The sequence below is a fragment of the Sitophilus oryzae genome, unplaced genomic scaffold, assembly GCF_002938485.1.
Source record: "Sitophilus oryzae breed Bouriz unplaced genomic scaffold, Soryzae_2.0 scaffold_1977_pilon_pilon, whole genome shotgun sequence".
Classification (NCBI taxonomy): Eukaryota; Metazoa; Arthropoda; class Insecta; order Coleoptera; family Curculionidae; genus Sitophilus; species Sitophilus oryzae.
In genome coordinates this window covers 540,743-564,959 of record NW_022146698.1, presented here as the reverse complement: position 1 = coordinate 564,959, position 24,217 = coordinate 540,743, and the positions used below count along the sequence as shown (strand labels likewise).

General features: G+C 32.0%; 1 protein-coding gene across 6 annotated transcripts; it reads left to right on the top strand.

Moving 5' to 3' along the window:
- The first annotated feature begins 453 nt into the window (after positions 1-453).
- LOC115883723 (THAP domain-containing protein 2-like) lies at positions 454-22,868 on the top strand. 6 transcript variants are annotated; one of them, XR_004050440.1, is made up of 5 exons: positions 454-634; positions 691-955; positions 1,036-1,197; positions 1,261-1,657; positions 22,456-22,868. XR_004050440.1 is itself a non-coding variant. In XM_030902130.1 (4 exons), exons 2-4 carry the CDS (start codon positions 694-696, stop codon positions 1,272-1,274), a joined length of 438 nt encoding a protein of 145 aa, XP_030757990.1. In that variant the 5' UTR covers positions 456-561; positions 691-693; the 3' UTR covers positions 1,275-1,973. The 6 variants fall into 6 exon arrangements, 3 of the variants coding, with proteins under 3 accessions (XP_030757990.1, XP_030757988.1, XP_030757989.1); XR_004050438.1 differs by having other exon boundaries at positions 22,444-22,868; XR_004050439.1 differs by lacking the exon at positions 22,456-22,868 and adding an exon at positions 2,205-2,555.
- The last annotated feature ends 1,349 nt before the right edge of the window (positions 22,869-24,217 follow it).

Sequence of the window (24,217 nt, the reverse complement as noted above, 5' to 3'; positions counted from 1 at the left end):
GTCATCGATTGTCATTTCCCAGCCAACTGGACGCCGTTTATTTTCGATCATACGGTACTTTCATTTCACAATATTCATTATCCTTCTTACCTTAATTTTGGATATCAAGATAAATCTGAAATTATAAAATTAATTATAGAATTTGTATTATTATTGATTAACAGGCAAAAAAAAATTTCAACTGCAAATAATTCGAAAATAAACTGCAATTTGGCAACATCGACGATGTGCGCTTGCGTGGTATCGATGATCAAATGCAGCAAATATGGGCTTCAAGGTCAGCCACCGGATCCACACCTTTACCTCTTGTTGATTTATATGCTGCGCCAAAAGATCGTTTGACAAAAATTGATTGATTTTAATCGATTTTTTGGGTAACAACATCGATCCTCTATTAAAATCGATTCGAATTCTACATCCCTACTAATCACTCCGCGCGTCATCTGTCATCTTGTGGTATTTGGACATTTGGAATTTGGATTGTGATTTGGAGTTGCAGTTCACAATGGAGTTTATTTATGTTTACAAATTTTCAAGTATATTATCTGATATTATAAAAGAGTGAGAACTAGACTATTTTTTTGATTTATTAAGTTTCATTTAGAAATAGAGATCATTCCATTCTATAACTAATGTTAGCAATTAAATAATTGCAGCAGGAAAAATAAAGTAATCTTTATTACCTTCTAGAAAATGCCCGGAGGAACGACTTGTGCTGTTGCTATATGTAAAAATAACTCAAAAATAGTTAAGCAAAGTGGAGAACCTATTAGATTTTTTTCCTTTCCTAAGGATCCCAACATACGCACAGAGTGGATCAGGAAATGTTTTAGAAAACATGAATTTTCAGTGGACCATGCACGTATTTGTAGTAAACATTTTAAGTCCGATGACTTTGAAGACTCACTGCATGCTAAATTACTCAATTTTTATCCAAAAAAGCTAAATAAAAATGGTAAGTAGGTATCTTTTTTGTTTGTTTTCATTTGTAATATACAATAAGTCAGTTTTTAACATGATATGCATACATTTTAGCAATTCCTTCACTGTTACTATGTAATTCCGGAATGGTTCACACACAAAAAGATTCTGAGGATAGCATTGAAATGGCGTTGAAAAATGAAATAAAAAATGAGAGCTTATCCATAGATGATGATGAGAGTCTTGCAGAAGAAGCAATTAAAATATTTTTCTTAGGTAATACCTGAATTCACTAAAAAGTTCCATAATGCTAAAATCATTTATTTGATTATTTATTAGAAGAAGAATTGTGACCCAACCTGATGTTCTTGTAGAAGTATCTGTTGAAGAGAATCTGCAAGCAATGATAAGGGCTTTGCAAGAGGAAATTACTGCCTTAAAAAATCAAAATGTGTCGATTTAGAAAACGAAGTCTTACAAAGTGAGCAACAGTTAAATAAAATGAATAGTTCTTTTGAAGAAAGTGCACAAGCTTTATTTAAAGATGTGTTAACATCAAATCAGATAGATATAATCTTGAAAAATCAAAAGCTCGATGGAACAATGAGGAACTTGCTAGAGCTTTTACTTTAAGATATTTGGGGAAAAAGAGTTACATCTTTCTAAGGGAGTCAAATTATCCCCTTCCTGGACTATCAACTTTACAAAAACGGGCAGCCAGCATTAAGAGACGAAAGTGAGTATCGAAAGATGACAGTATTGTTTTATAATGAAGTTAAAATTTCTTCTGTTTATGAATATGGTCAAAAACAGGATGTGCTACATCCTAAATCATACATGCATGTCATAAATGGCAAGAAAATTATTTGATAAATAGAAATACTTATATTATATTGTTTTTCATCAGAGAGTTACTAAAGCATTGCTATATGATATTATTGAAAATAATATAAACTCACTGGCAAAAAAAAAACGGCCACTAAAAACTAGACCCAATTTGAAAGTTGGATTTTTCGTAAACCACTTATTAGATTTTGATGATTTTTCTTTTAAATTTTAAATTAATTTCTTTTTAATGGATGCTACTTCAGAAATTTTTATTCAAATTTATTTTGAGCATATACAGGGCAAAAAAATAAGACGAAGTTTTTTGCCCGAACTTCGTAACACCCTGTAGGGTGCAGCAGCGGTAGTAGCTATTGCTAAATTAAATCACATTGTAGCCTCAACTTTTATGAGCATTTTGTTTTTTAATTATCACATTATCTCTTTTTGTATTGGAGGTATGCTGTTTTAAAACAAACGTCTCAGAAAAATTCAGAATTCATCTCGGAAAAGGCAGAAAGTTTTATGTGTAAATAATCAAGGCGACATAGGCGAAAACGGATTTATGAGTATTTGCAATATGAGAAAAACGGTTGTCAAATTAAAAAACGCCATTATCTGTAACGGATGTTGCCCGTTTTGTGGCTTTAATTGGGGATGGCCGAAGTCAACTTTATGTCTCCAATACCTTGGATATATTTCGAACAACAGTCCAGGATACCTGGAATCGGTATATGGAAACGAGAAATTTCACCAGGCGAGTAGACACTAGATATTAGTCCCTTAAAATTTCTTTACTTTTTTTTTAATTTTCATGTTTTAGTTAGTTTACGTCTACGTTCTGATGTTTGATTTGATTTTAAAGCTTTTTTCGAGGCGTTTGTTTTAAAGCAGCGTATCTCCAATACAAACAGAGATAATGTCGTGATTAAAATAACAAAAAGCTCACCCGATGACGCTACAATGTGATTTGATTTAGCAATAGCTACTACAGTTGCTGCACCCTACAGGGTGTTACAAAATTTGGGCAAAAAACTTCGTCTTATTGTTGTGCCCTGTATATGCTCAAAATAAATTCGGATTAAAAATTGCTGATGTAGCATCCGTTAAGAAGGAATTAATTTACAATTTAAAAAAAAATCGTCAAAATGAGTGGTTCGCGAGAAACCCAACTTTGAAATTCGGACTTAGTTTTTAGTGGACGGTTTTTTTTGTCGGTGAGTAAGACTACATTAGGCTTGTTCGGTCCTCCGGTATACCGGTGTCTGGACCGGTACTTTTGAAATAATCCGGTATCGGTATCATCTTTTACAAAACCGGTATACCGGCTTTAGTAAAGTTTGCCAAGATTAGGTTGGTATAAATAATTTCTAGCATTTCCTTTATTATTTTCAACTTATTTTTTATTAACATCGGCAACATAAGATTTTTTTTATAATATAGGGTTTTGTATAGTAATAAATATAACAATAATGATTTATCTTATGATATATTATTCTCATTATAGCTTAATTATCTATCATTAATTTTTTAACATTAATAACTATCTTTCTCATACTAAAACTAACCTAGAAATACAAGAAAAGTGTGCTTGTGACCATTGCGGGTAGCAAATTAGGCACACTAAATAATTAAGTCATTTAATTAACTCGATCAATTGTTACAAACTAAATAATTATTACAAAACATAAAAATTCGGTTTCTAAGCGCGAAACGTGAATGTTGAAGGTCGAATCTCTATCCCGCAGAATAATCCTTCTTCTTCAGCGTTGCCAACTGCTTGAACCGATTATCCCCAACAAACCTAGGGTGATTCCACACAATTCCACACATGTATTTTTAGGTCGATTTTGAAACATTGACACTAATGACAGTTGACAGTCTTGAGTAGGTATTGACCATATGACCAACGTATTAAAATTGCAATAAAAATTTTAAGATTTAAGTCTGCCACATGCTATTAAAAAATTAAGGTTATTTTCCAACTAAATAAAGAGGAAAAACATCGTCCCTTGCATAGGTCCCTTGCTTTATTTTTGAAATATACTTCTTGTAATGTAATGAAATATACTTTGATTAAAGTGTAAATACGAATTATATTATACAGGGTGGCGCACCTCATTCGCTTCGGTTGATTATACGTAAACGGACAGATGTAGAAACAAAATATTTCTTGGGTATATATGGAAAGGCAATGTGCATAATTTAAAATTGTTTTAAAATGTACAGAGTATGTCAGAACTAAGATCCACACCAAACTTATATTTTTTTCTTATGGAACACCCGGTATTTTATTTCATATTTGGATCGGTGGACACAAAATAAGGCATTTATTATAAGGGTTAAATATGTTTACAATCTTTGTTTTTTGAGATATTTAAATATGCATGTTATAATACAACAAATTCTCAACACCCTGTACATTGCTTTTCTGAATTAATTCTTGTGCTGAGTTTTAAGCCAAAGAAATAAACTTTACCGAAAAATTTGATTGCTTCGTTTAATGTATACAGGGGTATCAAAAATTGCTGGTCTATTTTAAATATTTAGTTTACATAAAAACTCAATTTTTCAATAAAATGGCAACCAAGCGGGCTAGTGTCGTCATGACAAGTTTCTAGTGACAGTTAGTAGTTATTTCAAAAGTGAAATTAGTTTATGGACTTTATTTAAACTTATTCCAATTTAATTTTATTTGATTTCCCTATAATAGTTTAGTAAATAATATTTATTAAATATCTATTATTTATTATTCTACCAAGAAAAACGAAGAAGTGGTTCTGTGATTTATTTTACGAAGACGGTAGATATATGAATAGATATAATGGAAAACAAATTTCTTGCAGTGTAGTGTAGGTATATAATAAAATTATATAAGAATTCTTGCCATTTAACTGCCGATGTAGAAATTTAATTCCACGCTTTGTTTGTCATCAAGGTTACTATATTAACAGCGCTTTTACAGGACTTTCAGATGGAGCGGACGGTCCGCGCGGAGCGTCCGCCCTGATGTTTTTTCAAGATAGCTCATCCGGAGGGAGCATACGCGACCCATGTGAAATTGTTCATATAAGCTCATGGTACTTGCCCGAAGTCGCGGACGGTGCGTCGCGGACGCTCCGCTCCATCTGAAAACGCTGTTAAATGGAGCGGAGCGTCCGCGACGGACCGTGCGTCGTGTTTTTTCAAAATAGCCGTCGGACGGAGCACACGCGCCCATGTGAAATTGTTCATATAAACTCATGGTACTTGCTCGACGTCGCGGACGGTCCGCTCCATCTGAAAGCGCTGCACACTGGTTCGCTCTTATGGACGTACGTGGCCAAAACCTGTATTTTATTATATCAGTGAAAATGAATGTATCAGTTAATATTTTTTAGTAAATCTATAAATATTTAGGCGTTTGGAGTTGCCTAACATATAAAAAAAGTTCTTTATCATTAGGCGTTTTCAATGATGATGGTTCATTAGAATTGAAAAGTGTTATTTATTACCAATAATTACAAGGGTATTACTTTATAAAGGTATTTAACAAAAATTGAAAAAAAAAACAGATTGAAGAATGGTTAGAACATAACCGGTATATAGTTCATAAGCTAATAAATAGATAGATACAGAGTGGCCTATTAGTGTGAGAAAGTCCAATATCATCGTTGTAGACGAAAATATGAAAAAAAGTATTATATAGATATTTGCATGGTTTATAACAGTGCATATCCTAAAAATATTTTGTTATATACAGGGTATCAAAAAAAGTAATGATAAAGCGTTGTCTTTTTTAAATCACAGCTCCCATTTTTCTGTACATAATTCGATTCAGCATAAAATTGTGCATATAGGACACTATTTTTATTTGGAAAACTATGCGGTGTTGCCATGCTATTTCTTCTTTATTAAAATTTTGGTTAATAATAGTAGGTACCTACATATATCCGAAAATTGGTTAAAACCTGAAGTTAATTTATATTTGTTAATATCTAGTACTATACTATGTTAATACCCTGAACTTTACCAATATTTTCTTAACACCAAAGAAACGAGAATAAATTTGTGAAGAAAAACTCACATTAATGTGTGCCGGTTATTTTTTTATGGCGTGGCTAACAATGTAATATTTAAAATACTCTATTTCAATTTTTTAAATGCACATTTCTTAGCCATGCAACATTTATATAAAACTTTTGTTTACGAAGACAATTTATGCTGAATAGCAGATATTAGCAGCTAATTTGACATGGTTCTTAAAAAAGACATTATGAAGTTTCATTTAAGTTAAAAACAATCACTTAGTTCAGCTTCGATATCCTTGATTTAGTTATGTATAAAAATATATTTCAAAGGTACAATATATGTTGATATTTTGAAATGGTTAGTATTATTTTTTTTTCATTTTATTTATCAAAAACTGATATTATATGAGGAAAGTATACGTGCAGTATAGTCTAATTATAATATGCACTATTTTATATTATTTTGAAAACACTAAGCGAGTAATTTATTCATTGTCGATACAAAAATAGTTAAATGCTTTTTTAGACTATTGTATATAAAATGTAGGTGCTCTAAAGTGCATTTTCCAAAATATATTTTTATAACAAACCTTTCATGTTTTTAAATATAGATTATAAAATATTTGATCATATATGATCAAAATAATTTTTTTCGATATATTGAGTTTTGGCCAAATTTTTATAAGGGAGGGAACTACTGTGCGCTGTAAAGGTTGCCTCGTAACTTTTGGACCAATACTACGTCAGAGGGATGCTACAGAATGTATAAAATCATAGATATAGGAATAAAAAATAAAATGCAACCGACAAAGAGAGATAAATGGGCAATACAGTAAAGAAAACACACATCAAACAACTGAAAACTATGGACGCCATACACTATATACAATAAAGTACACAATGAATGTCGTTTCGGAAATGCACTGTCGGACCTTCGGCAGTTTTTATCAATTTATCTATGAGTGGTAGCATTCCTATGACGTAGTAGATGACGTTTCCAATAATGGCGGATCGAGTTACGAGACAACCTTATCTTTTAATAGAATTTTTATCTTTTAATAACCATGGTTTGTAATAAGCTTTGCAGGTTGATCCACATTATGACAAACACAGCGGGGAATTAGATTTCTATATCAGCAGTTAAATGGCAAGAATTCTTATATAATTTTATATGGATAAATTATATAACGATTCTTGCCATTTAACTGCTAATATAGAAATTTAATTCCACACTTTGTCATAATGTGGATCAACTTGCTCTCACTACCGGGAGCTCTACTCCATCATCAGGTGAGCTTGGGTCGATTCCACAAAATGACTAACACAGCGCAGCGCACCTAATTCCGACTTGTCGGAAAGTAGCGGTTAGATATTAAGTCCCGAACGGGAGATAGCGGGCTGCGTGCAATGGTAGTACTTTCGTACCACCGAGGCGCAACTATCGATAGTAAAAAGGCTTTTTTTCAGGCAAGCCAAATTATAAAATGGAAAACAAATTTCTTGCAGTATAGGTATATAATAAATTGTATAAGAATTCTTGCCATTTAACTGCTAATGTAGAAATTTAATTATACACTGTGTTTAATGTGGATCAACCTATTCCTATTAGTATAGGTATATTTTATATAATTTATTTCATACCCATACTGTTACTTTCTGACAAGTCGGAATTAGGTACTGTGTACTGTGTTCGTCATTTTGTGGAATCGACCCAAGCTCACCTGATGATGGAGTAGGGCTCCGAAACCGGTGGACAAACCGTGAGGACAGGTTAATTGGGCTGGGACATTATGTGTATTACGATTATGTACCTAAATTCAACAATTTCCGAATTATGAAGTTTTGATTTTGAAATGTAAACGAAAATTTTGTAATTTCCAGACTTGATATAATCTCATTTTATACATCTATAAATGCTAACTTGAAAACTAATGTCAAATATTATTAAGTATCAAAATTTCCGCAGAACGGCATCGTGAAATGAAACCGAACACATCGAAATTAATTAAATCCAATTGTTTAAGTAATATTTTCAAAAGTCAATAACTTGGTTTGTTTGAGGTACATTGTATGTATCTCGGTTTTTGCTTAGAGTAGAAGGAAGAGCTGAAATATGTATTAATATACAGGGGGTTCCATTTAAAAAAAAATGAAACTTTGATGTGCCACGACTTTATTACCGACCCTGTATACTTAAATTTATTACCCGCTAATAGATATTTAAAAACCCTATAACTTTTATATTTAACTTTTTGCGGTACCTCTTATATTTTACCTAATAATCGACCGTTCCCATATATATCAGCGACCCTGTATATCCTTGCATCGGATATATGGAATAGTACAATACCTATTTGATACATTGATTAGAAGCGATGCATCGAAACGCAAATATCGATGTTTTCAATGCATCGATGTATTTTCGACATCCCTAGTAAACAGTGAACAGTTGGCAATACTGGCTGACAATTGTCAATAACCTTGCTTTTATTTTTTGTTTGTTTTGTTAATAAAAAGTGATTTTGAATGTAGTGAATATATTTTGGAGATTTAATTAAATGTTTCATTGTGCAAGCAACAAAGGTATACCCAATTGATGAAATATGCGGCAGGTAATATTCTTCATTATATCAAAGTATCATCGTAGCAGAACTAGCATTTTAGTTTGACCTGTAAGGATTTCCTCAAATATTAGCGAAGCTAAGCATTTAGAACATATTATAATAGTGCAATTAAATTCCATCTAATAAAATATCTAGGTATATAATAGGGCCAAATAGATAGATAATCTTTAGTTATCATGGGGCGTTTAACTGCAAATTCCGCCATATGCAAATGAAATTAGTTGATAGACGGAAAACTGTTTTACGAACGATCAAATGTTTATTATATATATATAGTTCACGCAGACAGTAGTATCGACTGACTAGTCAGAAAGAAAATCTAGGAACTAGAGGGGTTGCAGTCGGAAGAGTTTGAAATAGTATTTATACACTTTGTTAATTGTCAAGCTTTCGGAATTTATTCATTCCTTCCTCAGGACATCAACTTGGTACAAGAGACCTTCATAAAAAAATACATTAACAAAAAATTGGTTTGTGGGATGCATTGAAAACTCTACCGTGAAGCATCGCAGACCAGTCAACAACAAAAAAGAGGGCTTTCTTAGGGCGGTTAAGCCGCCTGATTTTTATTTAAAACATTGGAATAATTGAGAGATGTTTGATTAAAAATTAAATTGCGTCTCAATCTAAAGCGTAAAGGCGCAAAGCAACTGACAAACGACCACAATGTAGTTTTTTATAAAGGTCTCTTGTACCACGTTGTTGTCCTGAGGAAGGAATGAATAAATTCCGAAAGCTTGACAATTAACAAAGTGTTTTAATTCTATTTCAAACCCTTCCGACTGCAACCCCACTAGTTCCTAGATTTTTTTTATATAGTTTACTATATTATATACGATGTACAATACTGTTTCTTAATAATTATCATTCACCTTATACATCACAGAGGAGGTTGATAATTATTAAGTTAACAGAGTTTTTGAAAATAAAGTTGGAAAATGGTGGATTTTGAAATTAAAATAAAGCGATTTAAACAAATTAACGAACAAATTTTTAATGTAAAAATTATTTGAAAATAGCATTCAAAAAGTGTTTAGGTTGGCAGTGTAGGTATTTAAAGAATATACTCTTATTGTTTGTTTATTTTTTAAAAACTACTCAAAAAATACAACCAAACCAATATTACTTAATATTATTGAAAAAATTAAACTTTATTAATCAAGTTGTAGGTCCTACAATGACATTTAACTTAATATTATTACATATTCTTCTTTTTACAGCTATATTTACTTGCCATACTCTAAACAAAGTGTAGGCTCCCTATCACATGTACTTATGGTGTGTGTCTACAGTTTATGACTGAATCTGAAAGGTACTATGTTGAGAGGTTGTACAAGGCAAATATACTCAAGGTGGTTTTCTGTTGCTTTCTTTGAGGTGGCGGCTCACTGATCATTCTATTTAAATAAATAAAGTGATTGTACTTGTTGGGGATAGAACCCAGTATCTTTTGCACAGTAGTCGATACACTAGTGCTGAAGTCACATTCGAGCACGATCATGTAATAGTAGTAGAGTTTATTAGTTTCAATTCAAGAGTACAATATACCAATTATTGTAATTATATTTATTTAATTCAAAATCGGAGCTCCCAATACAAAGCTTTTAAATGATACTACTATAGCCAACAAAAATCAAACATCAGATACGAGCATGTAGTAACAATCAATAAAAAATATGGTAAAATATAGACACATAAATATGTATTATATTAAAAAACATACTGCTTTAATTTCTTTTTAATAAAGATTTAGCATTTTTGATTGGGTCAGGTAGATCATTAAATTCATTTAAACCGTTGTAAATAGAGAGGCATTGTAGAAAAATATCTAACTCTAAAGTAAAATTATTTCTATGAAGTAAAAATATTAAAATTTAGTACTTATTTGGTAGTTGTGTAGTTCATGACAAAGGCTCACAAATTCATTGAGGTACCATGGCAACATTCTCATTTTACGCTTATAAACAACTTTTTTTTATAAATCTAATTTGTCTGTATTAATTTCATTTCAAAATAATTATCATACCTCTGTTAAATAATATTTGCAAAGATTTCATTGATCCTTTGGACATAAGATACAATACACTGCCACAATAATCAAAGTGATGCTGTATAGTGTGACCAACGGATCTGTGGCTACGGTGTATCGGCAGGGGAACGCAGTTGTAAACAAAACACGCCCAATTTCATTCATAAAATAGGCATGGGCGTACGGTGTTTTATGAAAATAATGTGTATCATAAATATAATATTCAGATTAATAATTTTTTCAAAAAACTTTATGCTGTTTGAATCGTTACTGTTGAGTTAGCAGATAAACACACTAAAAGTTTTTATTAAAGCTCCTTAAATATTTTGAATCATTTTATTATTATGTGTTGTTAATATAATAGAAGAAATAATTACAGCTGGGGGTTGGAACCTTTGGTCTTACACAGCAAAATAAAACACTAAATCAGTACAATACACCAAAACACTTTTAATTTTACAGTGAACGCACGTTTCGCTAACCATATCTGCCATCAGCAGATGATCAAGACAGAGTCTTGAGGTATATTTATTTATATATCTGTACTAACTATATTTTTTTCTATAATACATAATTTTAGATATAACTATTTCCAGCAAAAAAAATCTTGAAAATAGTTAACTTTGGAAGCGCAAACAAAACATAATTTTACTCACCAGTAGATCCAATATTTTCTATTACACCAGATATGGTATCGCTCCGCCAGCACTTTTTAAAGGTTAGGTCATTGTCGACCCATATGTTTCATCCAAATAGATAATACTTGGCTATATTTTCGAATTTCGCGTATATATTTATATCTCTCTCTGCAATTTAATGGGCCGCTCCATTAATATTTATCTGTTATTTTGACATTTACGCCAAAAAATTCATTTGATTTTAATAAACCCCTTAGCGTTTCCCTGCCAAAGGAAAATTCGATTCTTCCTGCAATTTTTGCAAAAGCTTTCTAATTGTGGGGACGAGTTTGAATTCGAGATAAAATCTATTTGTCAAATTCCTGACCACTTGGAAAAAGTCGTCGAGCGTTTCAACAGCAGTCTCACGTGGTCGTTTCTTTCCAGGGCTGGATATCATTTTATCGGGGTTAGTTTCCAGCCTTTTTTTATCTTCTGTGTGAATTTTTTTTATAGCCGATACGCTAACTCCGGTATAAAGAAATATCCGCTCAAGTTTTCGTTTAAGCGGCAACTTAAGCGAACTCTCTGTAGCTTCTTCGTCGCAAACCCTATTATGAACACAAGGAAATAAACCAAATGAGATTTCATCCACGTTTATTTATATTTATTTTAGTTAGCTAAAATATTTAGGTAAAATGTGTGCTTTTTATTTTAGCCAATATTTAATTTTAATATTCTAATTATATTATTATTATTCTACTTACCTATATAAATTAGCTATTATTTCTCTTGTCTGACTATGTAGCGTCTTACCCTTAACAAATTTATTCATTTTAAAATACAAATATACGATCAAACTTGATATTAATAATTAAAAACTACGAACGAAAAACATTATAACAAGATAACAAAACAATAAAACACAACTATCAAATATACGAAAAATATAGGAATAAAGTTTAGGATAACCGGTATAAAATAATGAAATAAAGTAATAATGATCAAGAGAATGACACCGCCACTGGATATTTCAATAGTATTCAATATTCCTACTCTTTTCAGAAGAGACCGTGAAGTTGGGGATAAAGCAAGCGAATAGGAAAGGCGTAAAAGCCATGGCAACCGCGTGGTAACAAATCCTGTGACGTACTCTCGCCAATCATGTTCGATGAATAGGTGGCCATGCGCGGCGATGCCGGTTTGCCAATGATGTCGTTGAAAAATCTTCAACTTTTATAATAAGCAGATTATACAGAATGAAAGAAATAAGTTATTAAATAAAACATATCGAACAATATGAACTACGTTAAAATTCCTTAGTAATATACGTTAGAATATATCCTAAACACATTATATATAATAAAAATATATTAAATTTATAGTTCATGTCTGGCAATTTTGCAATTTTATAGATAAACGTGGCAATGTCGATTTTTTTTCTCGCATTCCTTCCGTAGCTTTAGATCCGCTGGTCAAACAGTACAATGCTTTTAAATATCAAGACGCGACCAAAAATAAGTAAATGTTTTGCAGGTCGAGAAAATAAGTAAAGTTTTTTTTCTAATTTTTTTTTCATAATAAACTGCAAATGACTTTCAAATTTAATTCTCGATACAAAATAAATTCCAAATATTTCATTTCATTTGCCTTCTAAATTTATTCTGTTTAATTTTTGTCTGGTACTTATTAATTTGCAGAATATCTACACTCAGATGCAAAAAAAAACGCAACGGAAAAATTTTTGGTCAAATTTAAAGTATGTATATTTTTGGCCTTATTTTTATGATTTTTTTTAGCAAGCTGTATATAATTATCAACTTTAATTCGTAAACTCAGTTTTTTATAAACTTTAGTATTTGACATATTATACAGGGTTAATCGAGGGGTTGTTTTTAAATTAAAATAATTTTCCGGTCAGAACCATGTCTCCTAAGCATTTTTTTATTCATGTCATTACATACTTTGGTTAATTTTTAAGAGCGAAATGAACTGATCACGATCAATTCGTAATTTTTTTCAATTACCATTATTTTTTATTTTTAATGTGACGAGATGGTTTTGGTGACTATTGTCGTAACGCCACATTACGTTGCACTGGATACTCTATATTAAATTAAAAAAAAAACTTAAAGACTAACGATACTGTCCTATTTTTAGTATACATTAATAACGATACCAAAACTAAAACTAACGATATTAAAGAAAATATCTGTAATACTCAAGTATAGAAACAAAAAAAATCACAGATTTTGCAACATGCGCAACCATCATAGGCGTATTGAAAATACCAGACACAAGTCGGCGGTTGTCGGCAATCACCTGTTTTTTTTTACATTTTATATTAATTTGTGACGTCATTTGGAAGAGCTCAATAGAAATATAAAAGAACTAAACCTTGTTTGAAAAGCAATTTGACATTCGTGACGTCAGCACTCCGTCAGTCTATGGTGCGTCCAGACCTGACGAGCCTAGCGCGAGACCAGAGCAAGACAAGAGCGAGACGAGAGCGAGACATTTTCTATCCATTTTTTACGCAAACCTGCCACGAGACAAGCCGAGTGGGATCATAGTGAAAGGAAGGCAAACACATATTAAATTGCAATTGAATATAACAAACGATGGCCAAATAATAACGCATACAGTAATACATTTTTGTATCTTTAATATGGTATTCGGTCTTTAACATGGTATTCATCGTCAGTTTTCCCCCTTTTGGCTGTTTTCCCCTTTATCCCTTACACGACGTTTTTTACATAATACGTTTTTTAATGTTTTTAGAACAAAATGTTAAATAGAAAAGTTATTGGTAAGGTTAAGTAGCACATTTTAACATTACTATAGAGTATACAGGGTACTTCAAAAAAGTGTTGCGGATATATAATATATTTTCTACTGGGAATACCCTATTTTTTATTTTATTATTGGGTTATACATACGTACAATTCGGTAACTTTTCTTGCATTTTTTGATATTATATATCTCAAATTAATAGATGTTGTAATAATTCTATTTGTTTAAAGAAATGTTGGATTTCGGTAGGGTAAAAATTATCAGTGACGCAAAATTTGTAAATTCTATCAGAGAAAATGATAATACATACGGTGTACGATTTAAAAATTTGAGATTACTTAATTTTAAACAGTCGAAATTTATAAATCAGACCTAATATCTCGCAGTCGGGCGAGCTTACCAAAAACACGTCCAGACTTTCGAGCTTTCTTTGATCGGCCGTTGAAAAATCGACAGGGGACGGATAGCAACGAGGCTCTGTAGGTTGACTCGCGAGGCTCTCGCGAGACTCGTCCACACAGCGAATTTGGATGCCTCCATAGGTCTGGATGCACCATCGTATCGCTGATCGCCATTCGCAAATATATTCCAGATACGTATAGTGAACAAGTTCGCAACGTTAAATAATTTTGATATTTAATTTTTATCGTGATGGCTTTTTATGAAAGTGTATACTTAGAATTAATTGCATTAATTTGCAATAGCACCTCGAACCCACAGTTTTGTTATGGAGCCAGATTAAACCAATCAGAATGAGTATTATGTTACCGTAAATGCCCGAATATTGGTTAAACGTAGAGTTGCCCACGTAGGAGCCCGAAATATACCAAAAAGTGGGTCAGTTTCGGTTAAGTTTAGACTAGGTCTATATTTTTATTAATTCAAAACCAACTAAAACCTAATTCTACTCTAACCTAAACTCACCCCTTCTTTTGCATATTTCCGGCTATTACCTGGGTAAGACTTTTTGCTAGGTTTAACTAATATTCGAACTTACGGTGTAAATTTATGGAGGGCCCATAAATTTAAATTCGCCGTACAACAAAATTTCACCAATTTTCTCAATGAAAATTAAAAGTTATAAATCATACTATTTTTATAGAAATGATGGAATAAGGGTGAACGGGGTGCCGGTAGACCAAGAAGATACTTGGAATGTAAGTGTTAATTTATACTCGAATTGAGTTGCCTCACAGTATAGGCATATTTTGAACCCTTACCGTGCATAGTTACTGTAGATAAAAATAAATTAAAATATAGTTGGCTCCAACGATAATTTAGTTTGCAGCTTCTTTTCATCATACCTAATAAAAAAAAACCGTGACAACCACTACTTATAGTATGTACCTACATATGTATTTTTAAAAATCATTATGAGATTTAAGTATAAAAAGGTGCCCATAATGTGAGTAGCGGTATTGACGGTTTTTTGTTATGAGTAAAATAAGCAGCAAAATATATTATCGATTGCAGCAACTATGTATACCTAGTTTACATTCAGTATGTCCAATTAACATTTTCTACCATTATATTTTGATAGTTGAGTTTTTGAAATTATTTATTAGCTTCTTAAACAAAACAGACCCATAATAATTAAAATCTTTATCATCCAAGGCTTTCAAGAATTATGAAGTAATCTCACTTCAATTTTTTTTAAATTATTGCATGCCTTAAGTATTTGCAAAGTTAACAAAAATATTTCTTTGCATACCTTGCAATTAATATATTTGGTCTAATTTATCAGTTCTGCATCATATCCGAAATTCAGATTGTGGGTGACACAACGAAGAGTCAACGTGCAACGTGAAAGACAAGAAAAATGGCAAGTAAAAAAAATGTAAAGTTTTAATTACTAATTACACAGTCCTTCCCTTGAGTTCTTCTGTCTAAAATGTATATTGTCTCCCTAAGATTTTAAATATAAATGATTGAAACTCATAACAAGTTTACCACAATTTAACCTTAAGATAATTATTAAATCCATAATTATACCGTATGATCGAAAAAAAACGGCGTCCAGTTGGCTTGGAAATGACGATCGATGACATTTCCCATATAATTTCACATATAAAATGACAGCGATCTTCATTTCATAGCCATCGCTGACGCCGTTTTTATTCGATCATACGGTATTAAAATGTAACACTTACGAAGTTAATAAATATTAACTATTTCTATTTAATCATTTAATAATTATTCTGATAAAAACACGCTTGATTTTTTATTTTAGAAATCATACAGGCTATAATCATTAATATGACTATATTAACAATACTTAAATTAAAATTTATTTGAAGGAATGCTACTTGAAGTATTAACTCGGAATAATTATTAAAAACTGCTCATCGCGTTATCGATGTGGGCGTCTTGTCACTGTTGTCTGGCTGATTGGTCGTTTAGGTACCTATAATTTGATTTCAGATAATGCAGATTTTAATGTGCCATTTGTGGATTTTTTATTGGATTTTTTTTACATATTTGGTATACTCTATGAAGTGCTCATGTCCATTTTTCAATTATTAAAGTGCCTATTTAGATACATTTAAAGTTAATTAATTAGTGTATAGTAATTGAATTATCGGTTTGTTTATTTTTAATGAAATGTATTTTTTTTCTATTTAAATAAACATAGCTTTACTTACAAAATCACTAGCTAGCCATTTTTAATTACAGGGTGTTAATTAAGTAGTATCTGGCCAACTTCAGGAGGTGATTCTTTGAGTGTTTTTAAGGTAAAAAGTTAATTTAAATATGTGTCCGGAAAGGTATAATTTAAAGATACAGGGTGTCAAGATGTTTCCTAATAGACATTTTTTTATTAATATCTCAAAGATCCGTTGGCCGATTTTATTGAAATTTCGCCGTATTGTGAACTTTGATAAGTTAGCACTAATTAAATGATAATAATTATTATTTACAATATTATTCAAACGGTAAAAACTTATCAACTTATCCCAATAAATATTTGACAACGCCTTGGATTCATTTGTTTTAACGCCTGTTGGCGGTGGAAACCATGCAAGCTTTTTCTTTGTCCTAAGTTGTTAATTAAAAAAATAATAATCATATAAAAAAATATGGTAATTAGTCTAAATTTATTATTTATGTGATTCTGCTCTTTCTCGTATAATTTGCCCCTTACGGAAATAGTTAGATTAAAATAGCCAAACTGTACCTAACAACCCATGCCTTGACATATTTTCTTTTAAAATAATATCACTTTCTTTATCCGCCGGTCCAGATTTGAACGGCCTTGCCCTGTTCGCTCATCAATGCAGGCTCTATCGACATAAGTACGTGTTGACAGGCAGGTTATTGAACCCACGTTGCTTCTAGCATGTCGTTTTTTCAATGATGGGTCCCATATAAACGCGGCCAGAAGTATTTTCAATACTAAAAAATTGTAAACAATACCCTAATACTTTGTAATGTCTACCTTAGCTGCTATAACTGCCTGTATGCGTCCGTTCATACTGTCATTGAGGCTGCATATATCATATTGCGTTATGTTTTTCTATTCTTCTTTAAGGACGAAGCGAAGTTCATTTAATGAAGCTGCCTCCTGTCAAGCATTTCCCAAACGTCGAACATGATGGGCAATTCATAGTAGTATATAGTTTACAATAATCACTAAAGCCGCCTTGTCATACTTAAAAATAACTTCAAAAAGAAATGATAATTGAAATAATTTCAAATTGTTGGTGGCAAGTTCATTTCGCTCTTAAAAATTAATCAAGGCATATATTGACATGATCCAAAAAACAAAATGCTCAGGGGACATGGTTCTGAGAGTAAAATTATATTTCAGGAAAATTTACACACGGGAGGCACGTATAGCCGCCCATACTAAAATATGTTAATAAAAAGTTGGTAGGCAGTTCTTTTAGTTTCAAAGTAAATTAATTTTTCCAATTTTTAGCCGACCATACCAAAAGGTATGATAGGCTATTAAGATCGGCAAAAAAAAGTTTTTTTAATTTCACTTAAAATGAGTTACGAGGATGGTCTGAAAAGTTTCCGACCTCAACGTGAAGATGGCAGCACTCGTTGATAAAAGCTAGTGAATTTTCATTGTTCATCTGTTGACAGTTATTCACCAAAGTTTCAGCCATTTTGGATGCGCAGTTGTTATGTAATAGTCGTTTGAGTGGGTTGATGTCAGTGTTTTTGTGAAAATGGACAAAATCGAGCATCGATCTGTCATTAAATATCTAGTTTTGAAAGGCAATACGCCTACACAAATTAAACATGAGTTGGATTCTGTGTATGAGGACTCTGCACCATCATTTACCACAGTGAAATTTAGGGCAGCCGAATTTAAACGTGGCCGTAAGAGCTTGGGAGACAATGATCGTTCGGGACGTCCAAAAACTGTAACTACCGACGATAACATCGCCAAAGTTCACCAAATGGTGCTGGAAACCGCCGAATTAAAGTGAGAGAGATAACAGAGGTTATGAACATATCAAAAGAACGTGTTTGTCACGAGATTTGTTGCATGAGAAAGCTGTCCGCGCGTTGGGTGCCGCGTATGCTCGCGTTAGACCAAAAGCGTGTTCGTATGAACATTTCCAACGCTATGTTAGCGCAGTTTAGGCGCAATAATCCGAGTTTTGGCATCGATTAATTACTGTAGATTGGATACATCACTATACACCAGAAACAAAAATACAGTCCAAACAGTGGACGGCAATGGGAGAACCGGCTCCAAAAAAAGCAAAAACTGTTATTTCGGCTGGGAAAGTGATGGCGACTGTTTTTTGGGATAGTCATGGAGTTATTTTAATTGATTATCTTCAAAAAGGAAAAACCATCACAGGAGCATACTACGCATCATTACTTGACAAACTAAAAGCAGAACTTACGGAAAAACGGCCTCATTTACAGAAAAAGAAAATCCTGTTTCACCAAGATAACGCACCGTCTCACACCTCAGCGGTTGCCATGGCGAAAATCCACGAATTACGGTTTGAACTGCTTGACCATCCGCCTTACTCACCAGATCTAGCCCCTAGCGACTTCACTTACCTTACTCACCAGATCTAGCACTTAGCGGAACAAAAATTCCGTCATTTAAAAATTGCGCTCGGAAGACAGAGATTTTCGTCAAATGAAGAGGCAATCACCTTCGTGTACCACTATTTTGCAGAGAAAAACGCCGAGTACTATTTGGACGGGTTACAGAGATGGGAGCATCGCTGGGAAAAGTGTGTAGAGTTACAAGGGGACTATGTTGAAAAATAAAATAAAATATTCAGAAAAAATGTCTTGTATCTTTGTTAGGTCGGAAACTTTTCAGACCACCCTCGTATTTGGGTCATAAATGACCTAAATATAAAATATTTTCATGGTGTCTGTCTGTCTGTAACACGATATCCGTCTATAACACGATAACTCAAAAACCGCTGAACCGACTTTAACCAAATTTGGCAGAAAAATACTGTGGCACCCGAGAATCCGGCCATTACTTTTTGGTGGGGGTGGGGGGTTGGTAAGGGGGTATGGGAGGGGGTTAAAAATTTTAAAAAATCGTAACTCCAAAATTACAGTAGCTAGCGAAACGCGGTTTTCAAATTAAGATTAGGAATAATATTTGCAACAAAATTTGTAATAACATTAAAATCAGTCAAAGTCGCAGTTTTTGAGATATTAACATATTTTAGTATGGGCGGCTATACGTGCCTCCCGGCTCCAATTTTTTTTTATCTCAAAAACTGCGACTTTGACTGATTTTAATGTTATTACAAATTTTGTTGCAAATATTATTCCTAATCTTATATTGAAAACCGCGTTTCGCTAGCTACTGTAATTTTGGTTTGTTTTAACCCCCTCCCATAGCCTCTTACCAACCCCCCACCCCCACCAAAAACTAATGGCCAGATTCTCGGGTGCCACAGTATTTTTGTGCCAAATTTGGTTAAAATCGGTTTAGCGGTTTTTGAGTTATCGTGTTACAGACGGACAGACAGACAGACAGACCGACAGACACCATGAAAATATTTTGTATTTAGGTCATTTATGACCCAAATAACTCATTTTGAGTAAAATTAAAAAAACTTTCTTTTGTCGATCTTAATTATATTGGTATGGTCGGCTAAAAAACGACCTCTCGATTAATACTGTATGCCTAATACTAAAGTTTATAAAAAAGTGAGTTCACGAATTTTAAAGAGTTGATATAATTATATACAGTTTACTAAAACATTTATGGAAATAGAGGTAAAAATAACAAAAATATATAGTCTGTCCAACGAGAAGATCCTTGACAGTGATAGATGTGTCTGTCATTTTAATTTCAAAGTAGTTTATTTTATTTTACAATGAAATAAGTTGGTACAACTGGAACGCATAGCAGGAAATTAATATATTTAAAATTTGACTGACAACTGATTACTTCAAAATATTGTAAAAAAAACTGTATAAAACTGAAAAAATGTAATCGAGTTATTTTATTTAATAAAAAAAACGGTATGTGTTAATACAAAACAAACAGGAACAAGACACCACATACCAAAAAAATATAAAAAAGAACTATTTCTTACTTTCAAGCTTTATGAAACTTCCTACATTTATGATTATTTTTATCAATATAACTTATGTACAAATACAAATTTGTAATATCCCACAGGAATAAATAAAACAACATAAATAAAAGAAACTATTTTATTAATAATAACACTTACCATAAATATTTTATACCTTAAAGGTCGATTAATTAACTTTAATCTTAATTTTTTTAAACCAGTACCTTTTGACATTATTTTTCTGCAGTACTAAAATCCATTATTTACTTATCGTGCGATGTCGATATTTTACAGCTACTCCGGTTTTTAGTACCTATATGTTTAGTATGGTCCTTCTACCATATTCGAGATGCATTTATCTACGGCGAGATGGTATACGAACTTTATTGATGGTAACTTTATTGGTGTATAAGACTTTCTGCCTGGGCAGCGATTATTAACCATAAACTGTGCTTTGGGTCTACAATTAATTTTCACTCGATTTTTCCTCCACTTGACTCCAAAAGACACAAAACACACGTAATAACACGAATCAAAATGCATCATCTTCCAAACCGCCAATAAAATATAAAAAGTTGACACAAAATTATAACCTATAATTTGGCAAGACTTTGACAAGCGTCAAAAATCTAAAGATCTAAAGGCTAGTTCATACGCATCGGTGTCCGTTTGTTGTTCATCGTTCCGTCAAACCAATAAAATTGAAATACGATCTGTCATTTTTGAAATAAACCAATTAAACTGGTTAAAAACAACAAGAGACGACGCATGACGGATTTATATTTAAACCCATCCATAGTTAGCTTAAAAATTACTAGAAACTTTTTTTAGTAAAATAAGTAGATTGGTATGGGACGTCATCTGCTTTTCTTCTGTCATCGTCTGTCGAAATCTTACTTGAGAAAAAAAAACAGAGTATAGCTCTTTAGATTTGAAAAAAAATATGAATTGATCGTGATCAGTTATTTCGCTCTTAAAAATTAACCAAAGTATGTAATAACATGAATAAAAAAATGGTCAGGAGACATGGTTCTGACCGGAAAATTATTTTAATTTATAAACAACCCCTCGATTAACCCTGTATAATATGTCAAATACTAAAGTTTATAAAAAACTGAGTTTACGAATTAAAGTTGATAATTATATACAGCTTGCTAAAAAAATCATAAAAATAAGGCCAAAAGTAACAAAAATATAACACTTTAAATTTGACCAAAAATTTCTCCGTTGCGTTTTTTTTGCATCTGAGTGTATAATAATCAAACAAAAATCAGTATTCTCTGGCCTCGTATAAAAACTATAAAAATATTGTTTTCTGTTCAGAATATCACGTTTATGTTTGTCTAATTTACCTATACGTTCTATCCTTTTGATCCTTTTGCGACTATGCTATGGAAGAATTAACCATAATGGTACTCTACTGAATTGTTAACATTGTTAACAAGTTTTAATAAACAAAAGTATTAATTAAACCTACTACAGCAAACAAGTAGTGCTGTTGTTAAAAAAAAGTCATTGTTTAGAATTTAATTAATTCTTTTTCTGTTAATTTTACTTATTTATTACTCAAAAAACCGCTAGATTAGCGGGAAAACCGCTAAGCTGACAACACTTCTTAAGAAATTAATCAAATGAGCTGAAATCACTGCACTATTGCCAGACTTATAAATATTGGAATACCTACAACGGATTGGACCCGATATACCATCCGATCCGGCCGGAATTCCGGCATCCGGTCCGGTTAGTGGCCGGATTTTCTGTTCCGGCCGGATCGGCCAAATACCCGATCCGGTACATCCCTAGAGTTAAGTGACAAGAATGTGGTTCAATGGTCGCAAGCACTTGGTGGTTTTTCCAAACAAGCCTCTACTTGGCGTGAAAATGAAAGTGATTTTTAGATGGTAAATAATAATTCGAATAAGTTGTTAATAAGGGGTTTCAACAGTTGAAATGACAGTGCTATCTTATTTTTAACATATTTGCACTTGGCAGGATTTGCAGTTAGACGGCTTAAATAGTGTTCTAGATTTAAATTTCATTAGTTTTTGGAACATTTAGATATTTAGAGAGTTATTTGCATATAGTAGAAACTTTATTTAGTTTTTATAACAGAGAAGACTTAATTGATGGATGGAAAAACTAGAGACTCTAAGTGCCAAAATCATACTTTTACTGAAGAGGCAAACTCTTTCCACGTTAAGAAGTTTTTGAAGTTGGGAGCTAATTAAAGCCAAACCAAAGCATTTATGAAGATAGATCCAGGCAGAATTCCTTTGACCTTTCGCTTCATCTCAGAGGATTAAATTGGTAAAATAAGATGTTGTCAGTTGTGATTTAACTTGAGAGCAAACAATGTTTCTGTTAAACAAGCAGGGATGGTTTAAAAGCATATTTTTAGTTTGTTACTTTTAATTCAACTCAATTTTTGTACACTAAGAGACGTGTATTGTAACGCCGTGACGTGATAAATTACCATGAAAAAAAATTCTATTTATGTGGGGTTGTTCACCACATACGACACGAAGTTTTGTAGCTAAACGATTAGATTTTTGCAAATTGTAAGTTTTGGTTTCGTTGAAGGACTATTAGAGCGACAATTTAAAATTATTTTTACAAGATACAGAGTGTCCCAAATAAATAAAAAATATCCAAGTTGTACTTTTTTTAAATAGAACACCCTGTATATTATTACATTTTTAGTTTCTACGATTAAAATAAAGGCAAATTAATAAAAATGTAATAATATACAGGGTGTTTCATTTAAAAAAAAAATCAACTTTGATATTTTTTATTTATTTGGGACGCTCTGTATCTTTTAAAAATATTTTTAAGTTGTAGCTCTAATAGGCCTTAAACGAGTTCAAGTTATAAACTTGCAATTTGTAAAAATCTAATCGTTTAGCTACAATACCTCGTGTCGTATGTGGTGAACAACGCTGTAGTATGTTTTGCTAAAATTTTGCACGGTTATTATTAATCATAAATTTTAAGTTTGAACAGTAGTGGACATAGGGGCAACAGCCTCTTGCAGTATCTTTTTATTCCCGTTTTAGAAATCACTTATACAATAGTTCTAGTATTTTCATTTGAAATAAATTCCAAAAAAGCCAACGTAACCAACTAGCAGTTCTTATCTAACTTTTTTAAATGGGTAAAAAATGATAAAATCTTTCTTCCCCTTCTTGTTTTCTGGAGTAAAATAGTCATTTTTTATATACAACATTCTTTTTTGGTGCCATAATTCTCACCCTCATTTAATACTGTTTTAAATATAACTCTCTGAATTAATTGTATATTGTTATTTTAATGTATACAGGGTCCGGCAGTAGTTCGTCGGGCATCTGTAGCTCTTAGAATAAAAAAAAAATGGAAATTTTGTTTAAGTGCTAAGCTAAAGTATGTTCTAGAATGTATTTCAGGAAAATATTTTAACTTCTATAGGGTGGCTCAAAAAAAGTGTGAGTGGATCGGGATAATTTTTTTAAAACGGAACACCCTGTATATAATTGAATTTCTTTTCAGATCACTACATAATCCTAAGATATGAGTAGATATATATTTCGATAGTTTCAGAGACATTAAATAAATAAAAAATATATATTTTTCAGCCTTTCTTTAAAAAAAAATATTAAAAATACAAGAACTGTCCTGAAATCAAAACTATATTATGTATTTACGTTAGATGGTCTGTACTTACTTTGCTATAAATATCGTAATCTTAAATCATACAGGATGTTCAAAATTCTACGCCAAACTTTCAAAAATATAAAATAAATTTTCTTCGTTTTATTAAATGGAATTATTTTTTTAGTAACTGGAGAAATGAACATTTTCTGTATTTAGAGTATTTCAAAATTTTTAACGGTTTTGCAGA